The 20,095-nt window shown below is 55.1% G+C and overlaps 1 protein-coding gene across 24 annotated transcripts in view; it reads right to left on the reverse strand.

Moving 5' to 3' along the window:
- Window positions 1-20,095, reverse strand: part of NCOR2 (nuclear receptor corepressor 2) — a 184,401-nt gene that overhangs the window by 101,691 nt on the left and 62,615 nt on the right. For all 24 annotated transcript variants that reach the window (XM_074321469.1, XM_074321471.1, XM_074321472.1 and 21 more), the window contains 4 exons: window positions 17,973-18,152; window positions 14,003-14,116; window positions 7,657-7,713; window positions 2,308-2,360 (listed from right to left, as the gene is read on the reverse strand). In XM_074321469.1, the coding sequence (XP_074177570.1) occupies window positions 2,308-2,360; window positions 7,657-7,713; window positions 14,003-14,116; window positions 17,973-18,152 (404 nt within the window). The remainder of the gene's footprint in view (window positions 1-2,307; window positions 2,361-7,656; window positions 7,714-14,002; window positions 14,117-17,972; window positions 18,153-20,095) is intronic.

Below are 20,095 nucleotides of genomic sequence, written 5' to 3' on the forward strand. Positions count from 1 at the left end.
TCAAATAATTTAGTTATACGTATATTTTTCTAACATAAAACTGACCACTTATTATGTAAGAAACCTTAAAACTCTTCATCTCTGTTTTAATCGTTAAACACATTCACCTGTGACTTTAGACCTAGAACAAATCTCACTAGGTGGCCACCTCCTGGGCCCAGATGTACTCCGCAGACCAGAGCCATGCTCTGACGCAGACTATGGGCTGTGGAAATACAGTACTGATTTCAGTAAGCTTGTAGTTTCATTCTACTTACCAGAGATGCAGCAGTCTCTTATGTGCTAATATTCTTTGTATGGATCTTTTTTGTTTGGATTTCTATGGCTGTTTTTATCAACTGAAAGCTTCCAGCATCCACATTATTCAGCTTAAAATACTACTCATTTTCAGTGGTAAAAGTTATGTAAAAATTTCAGTACAATCCTCTTACTATCAAAAACGATATCAAAAGGAAAACTACAACTAGGTACATCAAAGCATAAAGAGCTTAAGATAGCTACGGACTATATACTACTTTTATTAACTGATATTTTCTTATTTAACTCACTTATTTTCTGTCTTCTGCTAGACAAAACTTGAAGAGGGTATGGGTCTTTGTTTTGTTCACAGCTAAATCCCTAGGTCCCAGAACAGGGCTTGGCACATAGTAGCTGTTCACTAAACGTGTTCGATGAATGAGTGATGAATGAATGCTCCCAGCAGCCCTGCTCAGACAACACCCACACTGAGCCTCTAAACCAGCTGTAACAGGCCCTAAAAAACGTGCGCGTGCGCAGACACACACACACACACCCCTGCCATCCTCTATCTGGGGGTCCCCACCCCCAGCAGTGGCCCCAGGGCAAGGCAGGTCCCAGGAAGCTTAGAAAAGACTGAGGTGGCCTGACTGGAAAATAAACTGTGTTGAGTCAAGAGGCATTTGGTACCTGGGCCGTGAACACACCTGCAAGACCAAACAGAAGCCCCGACCCCAGTGGCCTCAGCAATCCCACACTGCACCGGGGCCCCAGGTGCAGGGACCTCTCCCACACCTGCTAGCCACGGGCTGATGCAGGTGAAGCAACCTTGGCAGGTCCTTCTGAGACAAAAGGCCCAAGGACCTCGCTGGCAACAATGGATTTTCTAGGTTGTTCCATCAGTCACTGGGAGCTGCATGGGGCAGCTGAGTTGGTCACCAGCGCCTGGACCTGTCACTTGAATCCAGAAACTACAACAGAAGGGACCTCCCTGACAACTAGTCCAGAAGCAGCAGGTGTGTGGAAACCATCGGGAGGTGTGCACGCATCCAGCGCAGCAGGGCTGCTGGGGCGCTCACTATTGCATGCACACCCTGCAATTCCACCCCAGGGACGCTGACAATCTGATGGCGCTGGGCTGCCCACTGGACCAGCTAAGCACTGCCCTCTGACGTCATACGGAAAAGCCTGCACCCTCACCATGAGGAACCTTGAACAGTTCAAAGACTGTGATCCTGAAGAGTCAGCCTCCAAGCTAACAGCCAAGTGCTCACGGCCACGTGTTTCAAGCCCAAGGTCTGCAGTCCCTTTCACCTTTTGGGTTCCGGGATAACAGCATGAGGTAACATCCGTGCCCCAGCCAAGAAGGCTACGCTCCCATTAATGCATCCCAAGAGGAAGCCAGCCCCTTCCAGCAGCCACACCTCTGAGGCCTTGCTCCCAGGCTGAGGACAGAAGCCCCCAGCCCCCAGTGCAGTCCTGGTGCCCCAACTATGCCAGCTTGGCCCACGCATGTAGCACTGAACTGATGTCTTTCTGCTCACAGCACCCATCTGGGACAGGCCCCGCCACTGGGACACCTCTGACTGGCCACCTCCAGAGCCTCTGGGTCTGGATTAGACAGCGCTCCCAGCTGGTCCACCTGGGCTCGCAGCCTCTGTGCAGACCGCAGGACCCTCCCAAATAGGCTCCCATCAGGGCCCAAACCATGGGCCCTGCTTGCCCTGGGGCCAGCACCTGCCCCTGGGCCGGCTCTCCTCTGCCTGGCAGCTTCCTCCTGCTCCCCAGCATGAGGACCCGCGACCCCCCAGCTCCGTCTCTCCAGGGCTGTGCAAGCAGCTGCCTCGCTCGCCCTCCCCAACCTGAGGTCTGTTTTCCAAAGCTTCCTGCGGCTGCTCCCTCTGCCCTTCCTCACCGCACACCTGCTCTGACCCCATCCCAGCCCCTCCCTGGCCCAGAACTCTTGCCCACACTGCCTCCTTCTGCCCCTCCTCCAGCACCTGGGCCTCCGAAGCCTGAGGGGCTGTCCTCACCCCCTGTGCGTCTGCACGGCTGCCTGAGAATACTCACATTTTGATGTTTTCATGATACTGCCTGGTGTCAGATGGCTGGTTGTACAACGGCTGCAGAGGAAGAAACAGGAAAGCAGTCAGAGACCAGCCCTAGGCCACCTCAGCCTCAGCCGCAGTGGCGAAGGCCCTGGCACCAGGGAGCTGCCCACTGGTGTGTGAACCAGCCGCCGGTGGGCATGGAACGGAACATGGGGCCCCAACCAGGAACAGACTATAACCCTCTGGGCACATCTGTGGTCCCCTGCACCCCGGCCAAGGCCGTCGTGGCTACTCTGCAGGGCAGTGGGCAGTGCTGGCCCGAGCACCAGGGCGCAGCACACACGTCACAAGGGAGCTGAGATCAGCGATGGTCTCCAACAGGGAAAACTGCCCAACTTTGCAGTGTCCATACCACTGTGAGAGGCCATATCCTCCCTACTGACCGGGAGACGAGCCTGTGGGGTGACGTGGGGGAGGCTGCACACGGCTGGTGCAAACGCATGTGGGTGACATGCTGCGGAGAGCACAGAAGAAACCCGTCCAAGAATGGAGCTGAGCCTGCCCTCTGGCCCCTGCCCCTCCTGCAGGTGCCCACAAGGCTGGGGCCTGTGTCCCACCAGGCGACAAACACCGGGATGCCTGGACAGCCTTGTTCATAAAGGCAACACATTGGAAAGCTACCTGCCCGCCAATAATTAGGGCTCGTCCAGCACCCGGGACAGTGCTGGAAAACGAATGAACTAGGCATACGTTCGGCGACAAGTGAGCACAGTGACAGAATAAGGTGCTGTGGGCTCTGCGACGGGTCTGGATGCTGTGTATGCCCCTCCTGGATGCCAGCACCACAGCCAGGGGCTGAGGGCAGAGCCTGGGTTCAGGTCCTGGTTCCCCCCCTCCAGCTCTGGGTCTCTGGGTGAATTACTGAGCCATCTGTGCCCCTGCTTTTCATCTGTAAACTCACAGGGGCTGCTCTGAAGCCCAGATGGGGCAGGGCTTGCAAGCCCTTAGCCCAAGCCCGGCACAAATGCCTGCATATCATTGTCACCACTGCCATCAGGGTGCAGTGACTGGAGTCATGGCCCCAGTGTTTCCTGCCTCCCTGTATCCACCCACGCCTTTGCTTTGGCCAGTGGGACAGGGACGAACTCAATGACCACAGAGGCTTGGAAAAGTGTGTCTGCAGTTCTGCTTCCTCTCGTCCACCCGCCCCGTCAAGAGAACAAGCCTAGCCTGGCCTGCTGGAGGCGGGGAGGAGACATGGAGCACCGCGGTACCATACCAGCCAGCGCTGAGCTAGAGCCACCAGCCAATGCCCAGCTGACCATGGACATGAGCAAGCTGAGCCCAGATCAACAGAAATGCCCAGCTGACTCCTACATTCGTGGGAAACAGCAATTCAGTGCCTCAAGCCACTCAATTTGGGGCTGGTGTGTTACATAGCAATAGCCAATGAATACGATTATCATCCCCACTTTACAGATGGGAACATCGAGTCCCTGAGGTGAAAACATTTGTGCATAGCTGAAGAGATGAGCTGGAACTAGAATCCTGCCTCTCAACTCCAGACCTGGAGGGAAGGGTTTGCCCTGTCTCTGCCTGCACCCACCTCCATGCGTCTGTGTGTCTCTGTGTCGTGCTCTCTCCCTCTCCCCCTTCCCCTGTCCCTCTCTCTCACAAGCCCACACCTGCAGCAGGAACCTCCAGGTCAGCCATGGATGACTGAGGTAGAAGAACCAGGTATAACGTGTGAGGGGTCAAGTAGGACAGGGGGAGGACAGAGACATGGAGTCCTAAAGCCTCAGGCAGGGCCCCAGGAAGAGGGACGAGGGCACATAAGCTCCGCCCTAGAACTTGTCCCTGGGGGTGGAGCTGGACACACCTCCTGACACCCACAAGCGTCCTGATAATACCAGCTGATGGGGACCACCCACAACCAGCATGACCACAGGACCCAACCTGCCCTCTCCCCAGGGCAGGGCCCAAGGGCATCTCCCCTAAGCCCCTTCCCTGACACCTGCAGGGGGCTACACAAGGCCAGGCAAAACCTCCTTCTGTCCTGGGAGGCGAGTCCCAATATGGTGGCCATGAGGTGGCCTTGGCCCTCACAGCTACAGCAGGAGGACGCGCACCCAGAGAGAGAAATCCCTCCCACAGAGCCCGGGGGAGCCCGGCTGAGAGGGCTCGAATACAACCAGGACAGGGCGCCCCTCCTCGCTGGCCCCGGGCCTGTCTCTCGACCTCTCCTTCTTCTATTTCCTCCTCTGGAAATGGGGGTGCAGCCAAATAGAGGGCAAAAAGGGAGCACAAAGGGCAAGGACGTGCACGACTGCTGAGCCCTGGGCAGAAATCAGCGGCTGTTATGCCTAAGAAAGGAGAGCTGGGTCTCAGCGGGGAGGTCGGGGGTCCCCTTCAGGCCTGACTTCCGCCAGCCTGCAGGGTGGCCAGGGAGCCAACAACCCCAGGTGGACTATGCTGGTAGGAAATGAAGTGTAAGCCCTGGCCCTCAACCCTCTGATGACACCAAGGCCTTAAAATAACACCTCTGAACAGGAAGGAAATCAGTGAGTCAGAGCAGCGGGGGAGGGGCCGCGGCTGCCCACACCCTGCCCCCTGCAGGCCAGGCCTCGGTCCTCTGGGCGCTGGGACGGAGGGGCGATGCCACATGTCCTAGGCCCAGGCATCCATCCCAGGCAGGTCACAGGGCGCCCATCACTGTCCCTGAGGCAAGGTGGCCGCTCCCTCGGCTGAGCCCCATGGCTGCAGCTGGGAGAGCCGGGCAGAGAACTGGATTCCCAATGGTGCAGCCCTCTGACCACAGAGCCCCCATGGCCTGAGCTCTGACTCCTGGGTGGCACGAAGAGGCCTCTGCAGAGGGCGCACCTCTGAAATGCCTCCACCTGGACACACCTCTGGCCACTCAGGCCATTCAGGGACCACAGGGCAGACCTGTGCAGAACTGGTCAGCGATACCCCATGGGCTCAGCACAACTCCCTGCCTCGTCTCTTGCTGTGTGACCGTGGACAACGTACGGCCCTCTCTGCGCCTCCTCTAGGAAAGAAACGGTGACACTTCCACAAGGCCTGACACACAGTAAATGCCGTCATGTGAGGCTCCTCTCTAGTCCCACTGAAGGCCACAGAGCCAAGCGCCTACTGGCTTGGAGGGGACTCCAGTGACAGCCACACGGCCCAGCAGACAGTCCAGACCTTGGCCTCCTGTGCCACCAGCCTTGAGGGAGCCTCTGCTCTGGGACCCCCAAGCAGGGGATGATCCCCTCACCCCTCCACCCACAAAAGACGGCTCAGATTCTGAGACCAGGAAACCCTGCCGGCTCACAGGGACGCTGGCCGTACCAGCGTCCTCACACCCTCATACAGTGACCTCCACTGACGACCCCACTCAGGAAGCCCGGGACTGATCAGGTCAGAAAAGGGAGAGGGAGAGCCTCCGGGCCTGGAAACGGTTGAGTACCACCTCTGGTCCCACCATCCCCTGGCAAGAAGAGGAAACTGAGGCAAGCAGCAGCCTACTGTGAGGCTAGAAAATGGTGCAGCAACTTTGGAAAATGGTCTGGCAATTCTTTAAGAGGCGAAGCACAGAGTTACCATAACCCAGTAACTCCAGCCCTAGGTACACACCCACAAGAAATGAAAATGTGTGCACAAAGAAACTTGTACGTTAATGTTCGTAGCCACTTTATTTATAACGACCAAAGACAAAAACAACCTAATGTCCACAATGGGTGAATGGACAAACAAAACGTGGTCTACCCACACAATGGAGTATGATTCAGCCATAAAGGAACGAAGACTGACACACGCTACACTGTGGGTGAAACCTCAGAAACATGATGCTGAGTGACAGAAGCCAGTCACCCAAAGCCACATGGTGTGTAAGTCCACTGATACGAAATGTCCAGAATAGACAAATCCATAGACAAGACAGCAGCTTAGTGGGTGGTTAGGGCCAGGCGGGCTGCAAGGTGTGGTGAGAGGTGGGGAGCCGAGGTGGTGGGGAGATAAGGTGACACATGTTTAAGGGTATAGAGTTCCTTTTGAGATGGTGAAATGTTCTAAAACTGATTGAGGAGATGGTGCCACATATCTGTGAATATGCTTAAAAATCATTGAATTAGACACTTTAAATAAGTGAATTGTATGACTTGAATTAAATCTCAATAAAGCTACTAAAAAAATAGAAAATAAATTTAAAAAGAGGCTGCTAGACCTTCCAGAGGTCATGCCCCAGGCAGGGAGCCTGTCACTGGTCCCAGGAGGGGCCCTGGGCTCTGCCCCTGGGCCGTAAGAGCCCCCCACCACCACCTTCCTGGCTCTCCCTCTGGGGGCCAAGAAAGGCCAGATGCTCCCTGTTCCTCAGTGGCCCAAGCAGACAGACCCCAGGCTGAGGAGCAGCTGTCACTGCAGGGAAAGCTCTGGGGGCAAACAACTCAACCCTCCCACGAGTTCACGCCGGCTGAGTGCTTACTATGGGCCACGTGCTGTGCTAAGGGAGCCTTCACTTGCATCATTTTCATTTAAGACTCATAAAGAGCCCTGATTCCCCATTTCACAGATGAGAAAACTGAGTCCCTTTCCCAAGGCCACTCAGCAGACACGTGGTTGAGCTGAGTTTAATATCAGGCTCCAAATGCGTAAGACTATCCCTTCTCCATGAGCGTGCCCACGCACGCCCCCGAGCTGTCCGGGGCATGAGGACCTCACAGCCATCCTGCATGCGTGTGCGGGCTAGCAGTGTCCCTATATGCTGCCCCTCAGCTCTGCGCCAACTCATGGCATGTACCCACCCACCAGTCAAATGACACTGGCAACAGTAACAGTAATGACAACAACTAACGCTCGGCACTTGCTGTCCATCAAGCCCTGTATCTAGTGCTTTATAAACACTAACACAGTTAATCACCACCATATCCCAGTGGGATACATGTTATTTTCATTTGACAGATGAGAGACTGAGGCACAGAGAGGGTAAGAGACCTGCTCAGGGTCACACAGCTATTAAGTGGCAGACCTAGGAGCTGAACTCAGATCACCTGGCCTAGGGTATGGGCTTTCCACACTAGGCTGGGCCACATGGGTTGGACTCCCACCTGTCAACCTCCTGGCGCCTGACAGGCTAGGCTTGAGAGTGTAGCGGGAATCGCTCTGCCACCCCACCCCCAGTGCAGCCGGGCCCAGCTACCCACTATCTGCCAGGCCCTCTTATCAGAGGGTGTATTTCCTGCCTCCTCCGAGGACAGGGCAGCGCTTGCAAATAGAGGACTTCCTCCTTCCCCTCCACGCCCACCTGCCGCCCACCTCTCCAGCCACCCCCGCCCCTCCCAGAGCACCCACCCTGTCCCCAGCTCACCAGCTCCACCTGGGGCCCCAGGCCTTCCAGAATCCGATGTGCAGCTTCAGCCTTCTTCTGCAGGGTGCGGAGAAGAGGAGAATTACACACGCGCACACACACATGCACACAACAGATTATAAACAGAGGCCTCCGGGAAGAGCAGGCAGCTGCCCAACCCGGCACGCAATCCTCGGCCCGGGGGTGGGGGGGAGGCCAGGGCCCCCCTGCAAGCCCTCCCCAAACTGGAAACAAACACACAGGGGTCTAAACACCCCTGCAGTGTCCCTGGCGAGCTAGCCGAGTTTCGATTCTAACAAACGTACCGTGTTCTCTGGTGCCGGTCCCCCCAAGCCCCCAGACCCGATACCCCAGGCCCAGTGGTGCGGGCACAGCTCCTTGCCAGCCAGCACACACTGCCAAGCCGAGGTGCCTTCCTGGGCCTTGGAAGCTGGCTGGGTGTCTACGATTACCTCAGAGCTGGTGCCGCCAGCGAGGGGGGTGGAAGAGGAGCAGGGAGGGCGAGATAGACACACTCAGAGATACCCTTTCTAGGATTCTTGTATTTCACAATCATGTGACTATTTCTGAGCTACCCTGGGGCCTCCCCGCCTCCCTCCCCGCTCACAACCCGGGACTTATTAGGAAAACAGAAACATGTGGCAGAAAGGGCTCGGTGGCGGAGAATTCAACAGGCTGGACCTCTGGGCCCCTGGCCATGAAGGCGGACATTGTGCCTCCGCCAGGCCCCACCGGCCCCGCCTGGGACCACCAGGGCCTGCTCTGAGGGGCCCAGAGGGTGTCCAGGCCAGCTGGAGGAAAGGGTGGACAGAGAGCTGTGCAAAGGGCGTCAGCAGAGTCTTTATCGGATCTGGGCCACTGTGTGCGATAGAAATCGGGGTACCCACAGCACGCACATGGGAGACCTAAGCCCCTCCGGTGACCCAGGAAAGGCTGGGTGTTCCTCACTCAGCCAAAATCGATACCGTTCAATATGTGGTGTGGGTCGAGAGGACAGGTCAGCAAGTTATCATCAGATCAAACCGTTCCCCAGTGATTCCCAAATCCAGATCCACTAAGGCAGTGACCCAGAGTCCTGGGGAACACGGTTGACAACAGAATTCGAGGGCCAGGCAGGCTCCTGGTATAACATAGGGAGGAGGGGTGCCAAGGGCCAGCCTTACTCCCCTTCCCCCAGCCCCCAGCGACAGAAAGGGAGTATGTAGGTGGGCTCAAGCTGGCACCTAGAGCTAGCTCCGCCTAGAGCCCTGGGCCCAGCCCACCCAAGAACACAGCCATGCTTTCGGCCCCCTTCGTGCAGAGCCGAAACCCCGAGACCAGCAGGCTCAGAGTGTGGCTGGGGGCCAGAAAAACAGGCGGCAAATGATGATTATAATGAGTGCCATTTCACCAAGCACCTACCATGAGCCAAGCATTGAGCACACAGCATGCACTATTAATATTTAAAGCACACAGAAACACACACTGAGGCAGATACAAGACTAGCCCCATTTTACAGATGATGAAACTGAGGCACAGAAGATGATGTGAACAGTCCTTCTGATAGCCAGGCTCCGAGAAGGGAGACAGACAAGGGCCAGGGGATACCACCCTGACAGTCACTGTAGACTACCCTTGCCCTGGCCGCACCTTGAAGCAAGAAAGGGTCAGCCATGGGGCAATGAAGATGGGAGAATTCCAGAGCCAGGCCAAGTGAAGGATTAGGAATGAGGTGGGGAGGGGACAGGGTAGCTCCGCAAACACCTCCTGAACATTCACTCTGAATTAAGCACAAGGACAAGACAGGAATAAACGCAACCTGGGCCCTGCCTGCAACAAACCCAGTCTAGTGGGCAGTGGTAGCGGTCAGTACGCTCAGGCAGAGAAAGGTACCTGTGCTTTGTAGGGTCGCACCAAGAAGGGCACAAGTCATTCTCTCCAGAAAGGTAACAAGAGGGATACATAAGCTGAGTTTTGAGGGATGAATAGAAGTTTGTGGGCATTCGTGAGGCTCTGTGGGGATCAGCAGCAACTGCCCATTTAGATAAAAGGGTGATGCCAAGCACAAGATGGGCAGGGCTGGAGCGGCAGCTCCACTTCATTCCCACTCCCCGGGCTTCTGGGTTCAGCTGTGTGTGTGTGGGGGGGGGGGGGGCTGGGGAGCTGGGGGGATATCCTGCCTATGGGCCCCTCCTCCCCAGGCAGGCAGGGCTGGATAGCCACGCCTGTCCCTCGGGGGCCCACATCTGGGGTGGGCTCTGATCTGACCCTCAGCAAGTCCCTTCACCGGCTGAGCCTCAGCCCCCACCACCGCCCCTGCAAAATGGCCGTGCTCACCCCAGGTCCCAAACTCCCAACTTCAGCAAGGATGTTCTGCATGTTGTCACTCTTCAAATGGAGGGGAGACACCTCCCTGGAAAGGAGCCTAGCCAGGGGACACAGGTGCAGGCCACAGATTCAGACCCAAGTGGAAATACCCTCTCACCCGGAGCTGATAGCTTCTTACAACCTTGAGAATGAAAGCCCAACTCCGAGCCAGGGTCCACGGGACCCCCAGTGCCCGGCCTTGGGGAAGCTATCAGGCAAAGCTGCCCTGCCAGCTCCCAGAGGACAGACAGGCCCAGGAGCTCAAGCTGCAGGGGCTCTCACCAAGCATCGGGAGGTCGGGCTGGGGTCTCACTCAACAGACTGCACTCTGCCTATGGGGGGCCCCAGGGTCCATGTGACCCGACCTCCTGGCAGCTGTACCTGGGGTACAAAGATATCAGTCACCTGCACAGAGAGGTCCATACAAGCCCCATGGACTCTCGAGACCAAATACTGTGGCTACACCTATCAAAGCATAAACATACACACACACGTGCCACACAAGCAACTCGTACACACACTGCTTTCACATGCACGTGCACAGGGCACGCACAGTGCAAATGTGCACCTGAATGGATACACACACATGCATGAAATATTAAGCACAGACAGACACACGTGCCCTACTCACGCCCATCTACAAACACGGGCACACAGCCACTCACATACATCTACGCATGTCAGACAGCTAACAGACGTACCCACAAGTGTGTGGTGTGTCAATGCACACACCTCCTCAGGTGTGCCCCCCATGTGCTGCCTCACACACGTATCACACACACGCACACACACGTGCATGGATGTGCATGAATCATCACATAACAGCCTCCTTCCGTTGCCCAAAGTGCCCACTTCTACAGCCGAGTCCAAGTTCTGTCTCCTCTAAGACGTCTGCCTCGACTGCCCACTGCCCTGAATTCCTCCAGTGTTAGCACCAGGCAAACTGTCACTAGTTCTGTGTGTGTTGGTTTTATCCACACTCAGTGTGAGCTCCTCCCAGGCCTCCACCTCCCGCCCATGCACACTCCCTTTGAAGATCAAACGAGACCCCTATCCCCTCTCTGAGCCTTGCCCAGTGCTGTGACCCCCACTCGAATGCCCTCCTGGGGCCAGTGGCCCACCCACTGCTTCCAAGAAGCCTTTTCCACCCCCGCCCGCCTGTCCGTCCCTGCCCCTTGGCTCCCTGCTCAGCCATTCTGTGTGCACCTGCCTGGCCCCATCCACACAGGCAGCTCCTGGGAGGCAGGAAAATCCTGGCTCAGCTGGCTCCCCCTTGCATGCTGGCGCCTCTTCCATGTGCCCCGAATGGTAATGAGCCTGAGTCCACTGTGCAGAAAAGCCAGGCGGGCCCTGCCCAGCGGGGAAGCTGCGTTTTCCAGCCAGTGCAGCATTTAGAGACAGACCCTTGTAGTCAGCCTCTCAGAGGAACCAGCAGGGGAGGAAGGAGGATTAAAATTTAATCCTATTGATGCCCCGCAGGCGGTGAGTCCTGGCTGCCCCTGCCAAAGGCAGCGGGGGCGCCTCTGCCCACCCAGCCTCCAGCCTGAGGCTCAGCCAGGCAGAGACCCACCGACTCCACTGGGGCGAGGGGCCAGTCCCCACACCCCAAAACCAAGGACTGCTTCTCAGGGGAGTCTCCCCTCCCCTCCGCCATCCGTTCATCTGTTCAACAAACATTTACTGAGTACCTACTATGTGCCGGGCACTGTTCTAGGTGATGGGGACACAGCCGGGGGGAAAAATGACAAAGATCCCTCCTTGCCCTCACAGAACTTCCGTCCACAATAAACAGAACAAATAAAATATGAATCACACCCAGTGGGAAAAGGGGACAAGGGGAAAATTAAAGCCAGAAAGAGGAGAAACAGGGGTTGAAGGCTTTGCAGGATTAAATAGAGGGTCAAAACAGGCCTCCATGAAACGGGGACATTTGAGCAAAGAGCTAAAGGAGTGAGAGAGCGAGCCCAGTGGGAAAAAAGGAGCTGCAGGCAGAGGGCACGGCCAGGGCAAAGGCCCTGAGGCAGGGGCATACCCGGGTGTTCCAGGAAGGACAAAGGCCAGTGAGGCTGAGCAGAGTGAGGTTAAGGTAAAGAAAAGGACAGGAGGGGGATCAGGAACAAGGAGAGCAAAATTCCTCAGATCAAAGTGTGCCCACGGGTGGTGACTTGTGGGTGTGATTATGTCTCCCCACTAGAAAGAATGTGAGTGGGCTAGGGCCGAGGTCACTGCTGTGTCCCCAGTGTCTGGAACAGCAGCAGGCACAGAGCAGGCGTTCAATTACGTGGCTGCTGAATGAATGAATGAATGAATGAATGAACGAACAGGTTTGAGTGTGATGCGCCCAGCACACCTGAACAATAACAGCACACCAGCACTTGCCTGGTGCCAGGCATGAGGCACTACGTAATGAACTCATCTAACCCCCACGCCACCATATAAGGTCGGTGCTGTAATTATCATCATTTTGCAGGTGAGGAACATGAGTCACAGAACAGTTTAAGTGGCTGGCCCAAGGTCACAAAACGAGGAAGTTGTAGAGATAAGATTTGAACCTAAGACATCTGGCTAAAGCAATGTGGCCCTTTAGCTAACCTATTGTTATCATTGCTATGTGTCACTTGGGGTGGGGGACCAGGGTGTGTGTGTGGGGGTGGTAACCAGCCCCACAAGGCCCAGCACATAGCTCCCAGTAGGCTCAGTCTCATCCTGCATCTATTGCTGCTTCAAGAGGCAGAGGTATAGCCAAAGCTTGTTACTCCAACAGTTCCCTGCCTGGAGCTATAGCCACAGGCACCAGCCACATGTTCCCAGGGTCCAGAGCAGCCATCAGGCTCCAGGACAAAGGGTACCCAGCCCCAGTCAAACTCTGAGCACTGATCCACCAGCCAGGAGCACATCCCACAGCAGAGACAGCTGGGAAGGGTGGCCAGGAGCCTTGGGCAAGAGGGGGACCAAGGGAGCCAAGCAGGGAGAAAAGTTCCCCCATTTGTCAAACTTGACTATGTGACCTCAGACAAGGAATAGTCTCTCTCTGGGCCTGTTTCCTCATCTGAATGAAATTAAAGGGAAAAGACTCAATATCCACAGGCCCTGAGCACATTTTAAAAAGAGTCAACTGCAAATCATCAAAGCTGAGCTCTCAGTGGTTTGACTGGGATGACAGGCAACTCACCTCACCAGACACCAGGTTCCACTTCAGGACAGCTCAGACCCCTGAGGTTCATTCTCTGAAGACATTCTTCTCTGGGTACCCTGAGTCCCTCCCCCAAGACCGAACTCCCTCTAGACGCCAAGCAGCTGCCCTCCATGGATCCACAGGAGACCCCACAGCCTGCTACAGACCCTGTGTTCAAACACTCACAGGCCTTTTCCAGGGCTAAATGTCAGTGGAGGCCAATACTGACAAATCAGACTCCGGGGTCTGATGGACCACAGGTTCAAATCCCAGGTCCACAACTTCCTAGCTGTGTGACTTTGGACAAGTCACTTAACCTCTCTGGGCCCCAGTTTCTCCATGGGTTAAATGGAAACATACTGTACCTACCCTACTAGGACCACTATGTAAAGAAGTTGGCACACTGCATGAAAAGGAGGAGCTGGTCAGGTAATGTTTGCTGTTACTGTTAATGACAATAATATTACCATCTGTGTTACAGGAACTTCTGCATGAGTGCCAAAGTGACTGCCTATTGCCCCCACTGGTCAGCCGGCCCCTGATGCTCTGGTAAGACCTGATGCCTACATCTTCACACTGCATCCCACAGGCCAACCACAGTTCACACCAGTGCCACGTCTGAGCAGAACAGGCTGCAACCACAGCAGGCTGCGTTTCCACTGACCACCCTCCCCCCTCCCATTCACACACCCGGGTCTGTGTATGGGGCGGAAGGGGGTGACGGGTGGGAGGCAACCCTGAGGCCTGGGGAGAGCGCCAGACCCCCCGAGGCAGCCCTGGTGGTCAGCACAGGGCGAGCGGGAGTGGGAACAAGGACACACGTACCCGGTTCTCGTCGTAGATGATCTGCACGAGGCTGCGATGCTTCGACTCGATGGGCGGTGGCGACACCGGCTTCTCGGGCTCGGGAGGCTTAGCAGCCTCCTCCTCCAGCTGTTGCTGTGGGAAGGGGGAGAGTGTGGTGGTAAGGGTGCCGGCAAGCGGAAGGAGCAGAGGCAGCACCCCCACGGCGGAGGGGCGGCCCCGCGGAGCCCGGGCTGGTGGCCGTGCACACAGGAAGTCAGGCTGCTAACCATTTCCTCTGAATCACCCTCGGGAACTCCAAGCCCTGGAGAGGCCCCAGCTGCCCCCGCAGGGAAGAGCCCAGCCCAGGGCCAGCTCCAGCCTCCAGGCTCTGCAGCCGGCCTTGCTGGGTTCAGTCCTGCCTTGGGGACTTAGCAACTAGGTGAACATAAGCAAGCAGCTTGACCCCGCTGTGCCTCAGTTTCCTCTTCTGTAAACGGGGCTTATCGCTGTGCCTCCCCGATAGGACTACGGTGAGAAAAGGATAAGCTGGTGCACGTACAGCACAGATTGGGGGTTCGCTAAGAGCCAGCTGTTATCATCCATTCTTATCACACGCGCCACCATCCTCAGGACAGAATGTGGAGCCAGACCGTCCAGACTAGAAACCTATTCCTACTACTTCCTTGCTGTGTAACCTTGGGAAGTTGCTAAACATCTATGAGCCTCACTTTCCTCATGAGGAAAATGGGGATAATTGAAGTTTCTACCCGAGAGAGTTGGTATGGGGAGGAAATGCGCTGATGTGTGCAAAGCAGTCAGGCCTGACAAGCAGCTCTTCATCAGCCTCGCCACCATCGTCATCTGCCCTGTGGTTTTCATTTGGGGTCCCCCCTCCTCCAAACATCATAAAGGACTTCGCTTCATGCTGCTGTCTGCTTTATACCAAAAAGGGAAAGTAAAGACCAGAGAGCTTAAGACACTGGCCCAAGGTCACAGGGGAGGCCCGTGAGCAGGTGTGCGATCTGACAGGGCATCTTGAGATTAAAATCCTGTTCTCTGCTGCTAATGCTCACATACCCTGCCCGTGACCGGGGAGCAAACCATTATGAACCCAGAAAGGTGCCAAGAGGAGGGCAATGCAAAAGGAACCAGAAAATCCAGTCCTGGCTCCTACTGGCAGAAAGCCCTGGCTGGGGGGAGCCAAGCTGCCTCTGCCCCACAGCGACGCCTGGTGGTGGCTTTCAGAAAAGCAGCCAGAATCTGACATCAAAATCACTGCAAAAAGCATAAAACAAAGTCAAAAAATGGAAGAAGTGCACAGCTACAAAGGGCGGGTGGGGATTCTCTCCCATCAGGGAAGGTGGCCCCTCCTGAGGCACCAAAGAGAAACACCACAGAGTCCGTGCTGAGGAGACAGAACTCTGCCAGACCTGGTCTCAAACCCTGACTCCATCACTCACCAGCTCTGTGACCTTGGGCAAGTCACTCAACCTCTCTGACCCTCAACGTCTTCCTCAGAGAAAGCTGGGAGTAACAGTGCCGACCTCAAGGCCGTTCTGAAGGCCAAAGGAGGTGTCACGCGGAGAATGAAGCTGGGCAGTGGGGTGAAAATTGGCTACCGAATGCAAACACAACCACAACGGGACACCACTCCATGCCCCCCAGGACAGCTGTGATTAAGAAGAAAAACAAAAAGTGTCAAGGGTGGGTGAGGATGCGGAGAAATTGGGGCCCTGTGTACTGCTGATGGGAGTGTAAAACGGTGCAGCCGCTGCGGAGACTAGTTTGACAGTTTCTCGAAAACTGAAACAAGAGTTATCACAGGACCTGGCAACTCCACTCCTAGAAGCACAGACATACCTCGTTTTACTGCACTTTGCAGACATTATGTTTTTACAAACGGAAGGCTTTGTGGCATCCCTGTATCAAGTGAGTCTACCGGCTCCAAAAAGACTAGGAGTCGCTGAAGGCTCAGACGATGGCCAGCACTGTTTGCCAATAAAGTATTTTTTAATTGAGGTACGAATGTTGTTTTGCTAGAAATAATGCTACTGTACACTCAATAGATTACAGTACCGTGTGAACATAACTCTCATATGCACTGGGAATCCAAAAAACTGGAGTGACTCGCTTTATTGCGACGTTCACTTTGATGAGGGGCCGGGGATGGAGGCCACAGCATCTCTGAGGTCTGCCTGTGCCTGAAAGGTGCTCAAACAAAAGCGTGAGCGCAAATGCTCACAGCAGCACAGTCACGATGGCCAAAAGGTGGCAATAACCCAACATCCATGAGTGGATGACTCGGATAAGAAAACGTCCATTCACACAGTGGAATGACTCAGCCAGAGGAACAAAGCACTGAGGATCAGCTTTGAGAACTCTGCGCTGAGAGAAAGAAACCAGTCACAAAAGGTCACATACTGTGTGATTCCATTTACACACAAGTCTAGAATATGCAAATCCAGAGGCAGGAAAGTGGTGGGGAGGGAGATGAGTAGTGACTGCTAATGGGTCTGGGGTCTCCTTTTGGGGTGATGAAAATGTCTTGGAACTAGATAGGAGTGGTTGTACAATATTGGGAATGCAGTAAATGCCACGGAAATATTTAGTTCAAAATGAGAAATTTTGTTTTGTGAATTTTAGCTCAAAAAAAAAGCCAAATTTTAAATTTAATGTCAAAATGTAATGCTGAGCCTCACTGACCGGCCCAGCTCCTGGGCCATACCCAAGTCCCACTCCTCCGTGCCAGTTGACAGCCCTCCACCCCCATACGTCCTTCAAGACGTGCCCACAGGACCCTGAACTGCCTTCAGTGGGTCTTCTCTCATCAAACTTCACTCTACCACCCATGGTGGCCAGGATGGCCCTTGATCATACATGGAGTCCACACTTCCTCACCTGGAGAGGACCAGGTGTGACCCTGTTCCCAGGTACAACCCAGATACTCTCCAGTGTCAAGACAGTGTCACACACTCTCCAACAACAGTGTTTCATGAGCACCTACTATGTGCTGGCACTGCTAAGAGCATAGCAGTGAACCAGGATATAAGGACCCTGCCCAGATACTAAATATTTTCAGTTCTGCTGACACTTGGTCTCTGTTGTGACCACACAAGTCTGCCCCTGTATCTGGAAAGCAACCATAGACAATACATATACAAATGGATGTGGCTGTGTGCCAATAAAACTTTATTTACAAAAACAGGCATCGAGGTAGGTTTAGCTGGATTTTCTGGGCCCCAGGACAGAAGACGGCTAGAGTAAGGGCTCCTATAAAACACGGGGAAGGGGGTCTATCTGTGGCGGGGACATCTGAGCAGAGATCTGAAGATGCCAGTGAGAGACATATGAAACGAACTGGGAAAAGGCAGACTATCGATTATTTTTATCAATATTAAAAATGAAATTATGAATCCTTATAAATACGTGTATTAACTTTTCCTTTGGTTTTGACAGTCACAATGAGGATTTAGTTTTACCACATGACCCTGTTTCTGTGCCCATTTCACAGACAAGGAAACTGAGGCAGATCCAGGAGGCCCAGCCCATTCAGATTCCAAAGCCCGGGCCAGTCAGACAACATTTCCCTCCGCATTATAGAGAGGACAGGGAGGCACAGAGCAGTACCAGCCCACCCCACGTGGCTGGGAAGCGCCAGAAATGAGATCGGAACCCAGACAGCCTGACCTCACCCACTGTCCCTGTGCTGTCCAGTACAGTAACCATGTGGCTATTCAACTGCACGCTTCATTTAATTCTAATTAAACTAAACTAAAAGTTCAGTTCCTTGGCTGCATGAAGCACGTTTCAAGTGGTCAGCAGTCCCAGGGCTGCGGGCCAGTTCCATCACTGCGCAAAGTTCTACTGGACAGCACCGCACCACAAAAAACAGTGCCCTTGTCCCAATAGGCGTGAAGGACACAAAAACAAGCCGGCACACGCGCAGTGCTCAGCGCACGCCCCCACCGCCAGGACCGGGTCACCGGCTCAGAGCCGCCCCCGCCCGCACCTGCTTCTTCTTCAGCTTGGAGATCTGCTGCTCCACCATGGTGATCTCACGGTCGACCCGGTCCATGCTCTGGATCAGCTCCTCCTTGGAGAGCCGCGGGGGCACCAGCTCCAGCTCGGGGTCGGCGTGTGGGGGGCTGGGGGGAGACACTGGCTCCAGTTTGCCCGTCAGGCTGCGGTCCTGCAGCGGAGAGAAAACGGGCCGTGGGGTCAGCACACGGCACCCCCAGCTGATGCCCCCAACACACCCCGAGTGTCCAGCCCTGACTTCCGGGCCCAGCACATGGCACATCTACCATGACAGTCCCACATCCCAGTGCCTTCCCAGCGCTTACGGGTCCCACCGCCCGGCCCGGGACACATTCTGCACAGGTCGGCTCCTTCCTGTCCTACAAGTCGTGATGAGTTCCTTCTTCCCTTTCCCAGAACACGCTCCTCTCTTCCCCCCCATCCCATTTGTGTCCTCCCACAGGACCAAATTCCCCAAGAACAGGCACCAAGACCCTCAACCTCCGTCCCCGCAAGGACTGGCCCCAGCTGACCCTCCAGGAACACGTATTTGGTGCTCAGATGCCTGGTTCAAAATAGAAAGTTACAGAATATTACATATGGGCAAACCTGGTTCTGCAGAAAACACACACGTATATGCAAACAGAGGCACCTACGAGGCAGGATACAGAGGTAAAAGAGTTCTCAGCGGCGGTGAGAACGTTTTATTTACCGGTCGGTATTTTTCTGTTTTTCCTTCACTGAGCTTTACTCTTTATGAAATAGAGCTGCTTTAAAAAATGTGTGAAACAAACGAACTCTTCATTGGGATTTTCGGCAACTCCTTCATTCCACCCATTACAGTTTACTAGCGCTCACCTGCACGGCCCTGGGTTCAAATCCCCACCCTCTACCACCTCCCAGCTCCGTGACCTCAAGCAGATCACGCAACCACTCCCTGCCTCAGTTTCTTCATCTGCACAATGAGACAATTCCCACCTCCCAGCCTCCTCTTGTGAGGCTTGAATGAGTGAACTGTGCAGAGCGCTGCGTAAGCACTGGCTGGGACTGTCCTACTCCCAAAACCCAGCTCCAGGCCTCGCGGCTCCGGGTGAAACCCAGCCTCCCCCCACCCCCATACCATCCTCAAGGCCAAGCCGGCAGCTGCTGGCAGGGGAGGCCCAGCAGGAGCTCTAGGCCGCTGCTTCCCCACCCCCATGGCAGCTGCACCAGAGGACAGAAGACACATTATTCCCCAGGACAACTGCAGCCTCGGGGGCTGCCAACTGCCCCACCACCTCAGAACCGGCAGAGGCTCAGCTATGCTCAGGGTCTCTGTCACACACCACACACACACACACACACACACACACACACACACACGCAGACCCCTACAAGTCCCACAGGGCCCGAGGGTGTCACACTGGGGTGACACTGGGTTTGCCTCCTGGCCTCAGCATTTCCATCTGAGACATGGGGAGAACTGGAGTCAGGATCCCCAGGCCCTCCACATACCCAGACCCTCGGGAAAATGCAGAAAAAGCCTCAAGTCCCGCAAACGCCCCAACGTGACCCTCCCCACTGCTGAGGCCGCTCTACACAGAGAGCTCCAGGGATTAGACGAGGCACAACTCATCTCTCCGCCTGCTCCAGTCCTCAGCACAACGGGTCCCTGCTGCGCCCCTGCTAGAGGGCTGCTGCTCCATCCCCACTGCACAGGTGAGGAAACAGAACCTGAAGGCACAGTCCTGGCGATGCTCTACGCCAGCGGTCAGCACACTGCCCTGTAAAGGGCCAGGTGGAAAAAGCCTTAGACTTTGAATTTCAGTCTCTGTCCATCTACTCACCCACCACTGTATTGGGAAAGTGGCCATGGACAAGACACAAGAGAGTGAGCAGGCCTTTGTGACAATAAAACTTTATTTACAAGAACAGGCTGAGGGCCAAGTCTGGAGCATACCAAGTTTGCCAACCCCTGCTCTCAGCAACTCCCAAGTCTTAACTCATGTAATTGTCACAAAAACCCTGGGAAGTGGCAATATCATTTTCCCCATTTTCAGATGAGAAAACAAAGGCCCAGCAAGGTTCAATGATGAGCCCAAGGTCACCAGCCACAAAGCGATGCAGCCCTGGTTT

This window comes from Rhinolophus sinicus, linkage group LG16 (genome assembly GCF_036562045.2).
Source record: "Rhinolophus sinicus isolate RSC01 linkage group LG16, ASM3656204v1, whole genome shotgun sequence".
In the NCBI taxonomy this organism is placed as follows: domain Eukaryota; kingdom Metazoa; phylum Chordata; class Mammalia; order Chiroptera; family Rhinolophidae; genus Rhinolophus; species Rhinolophus sinicus.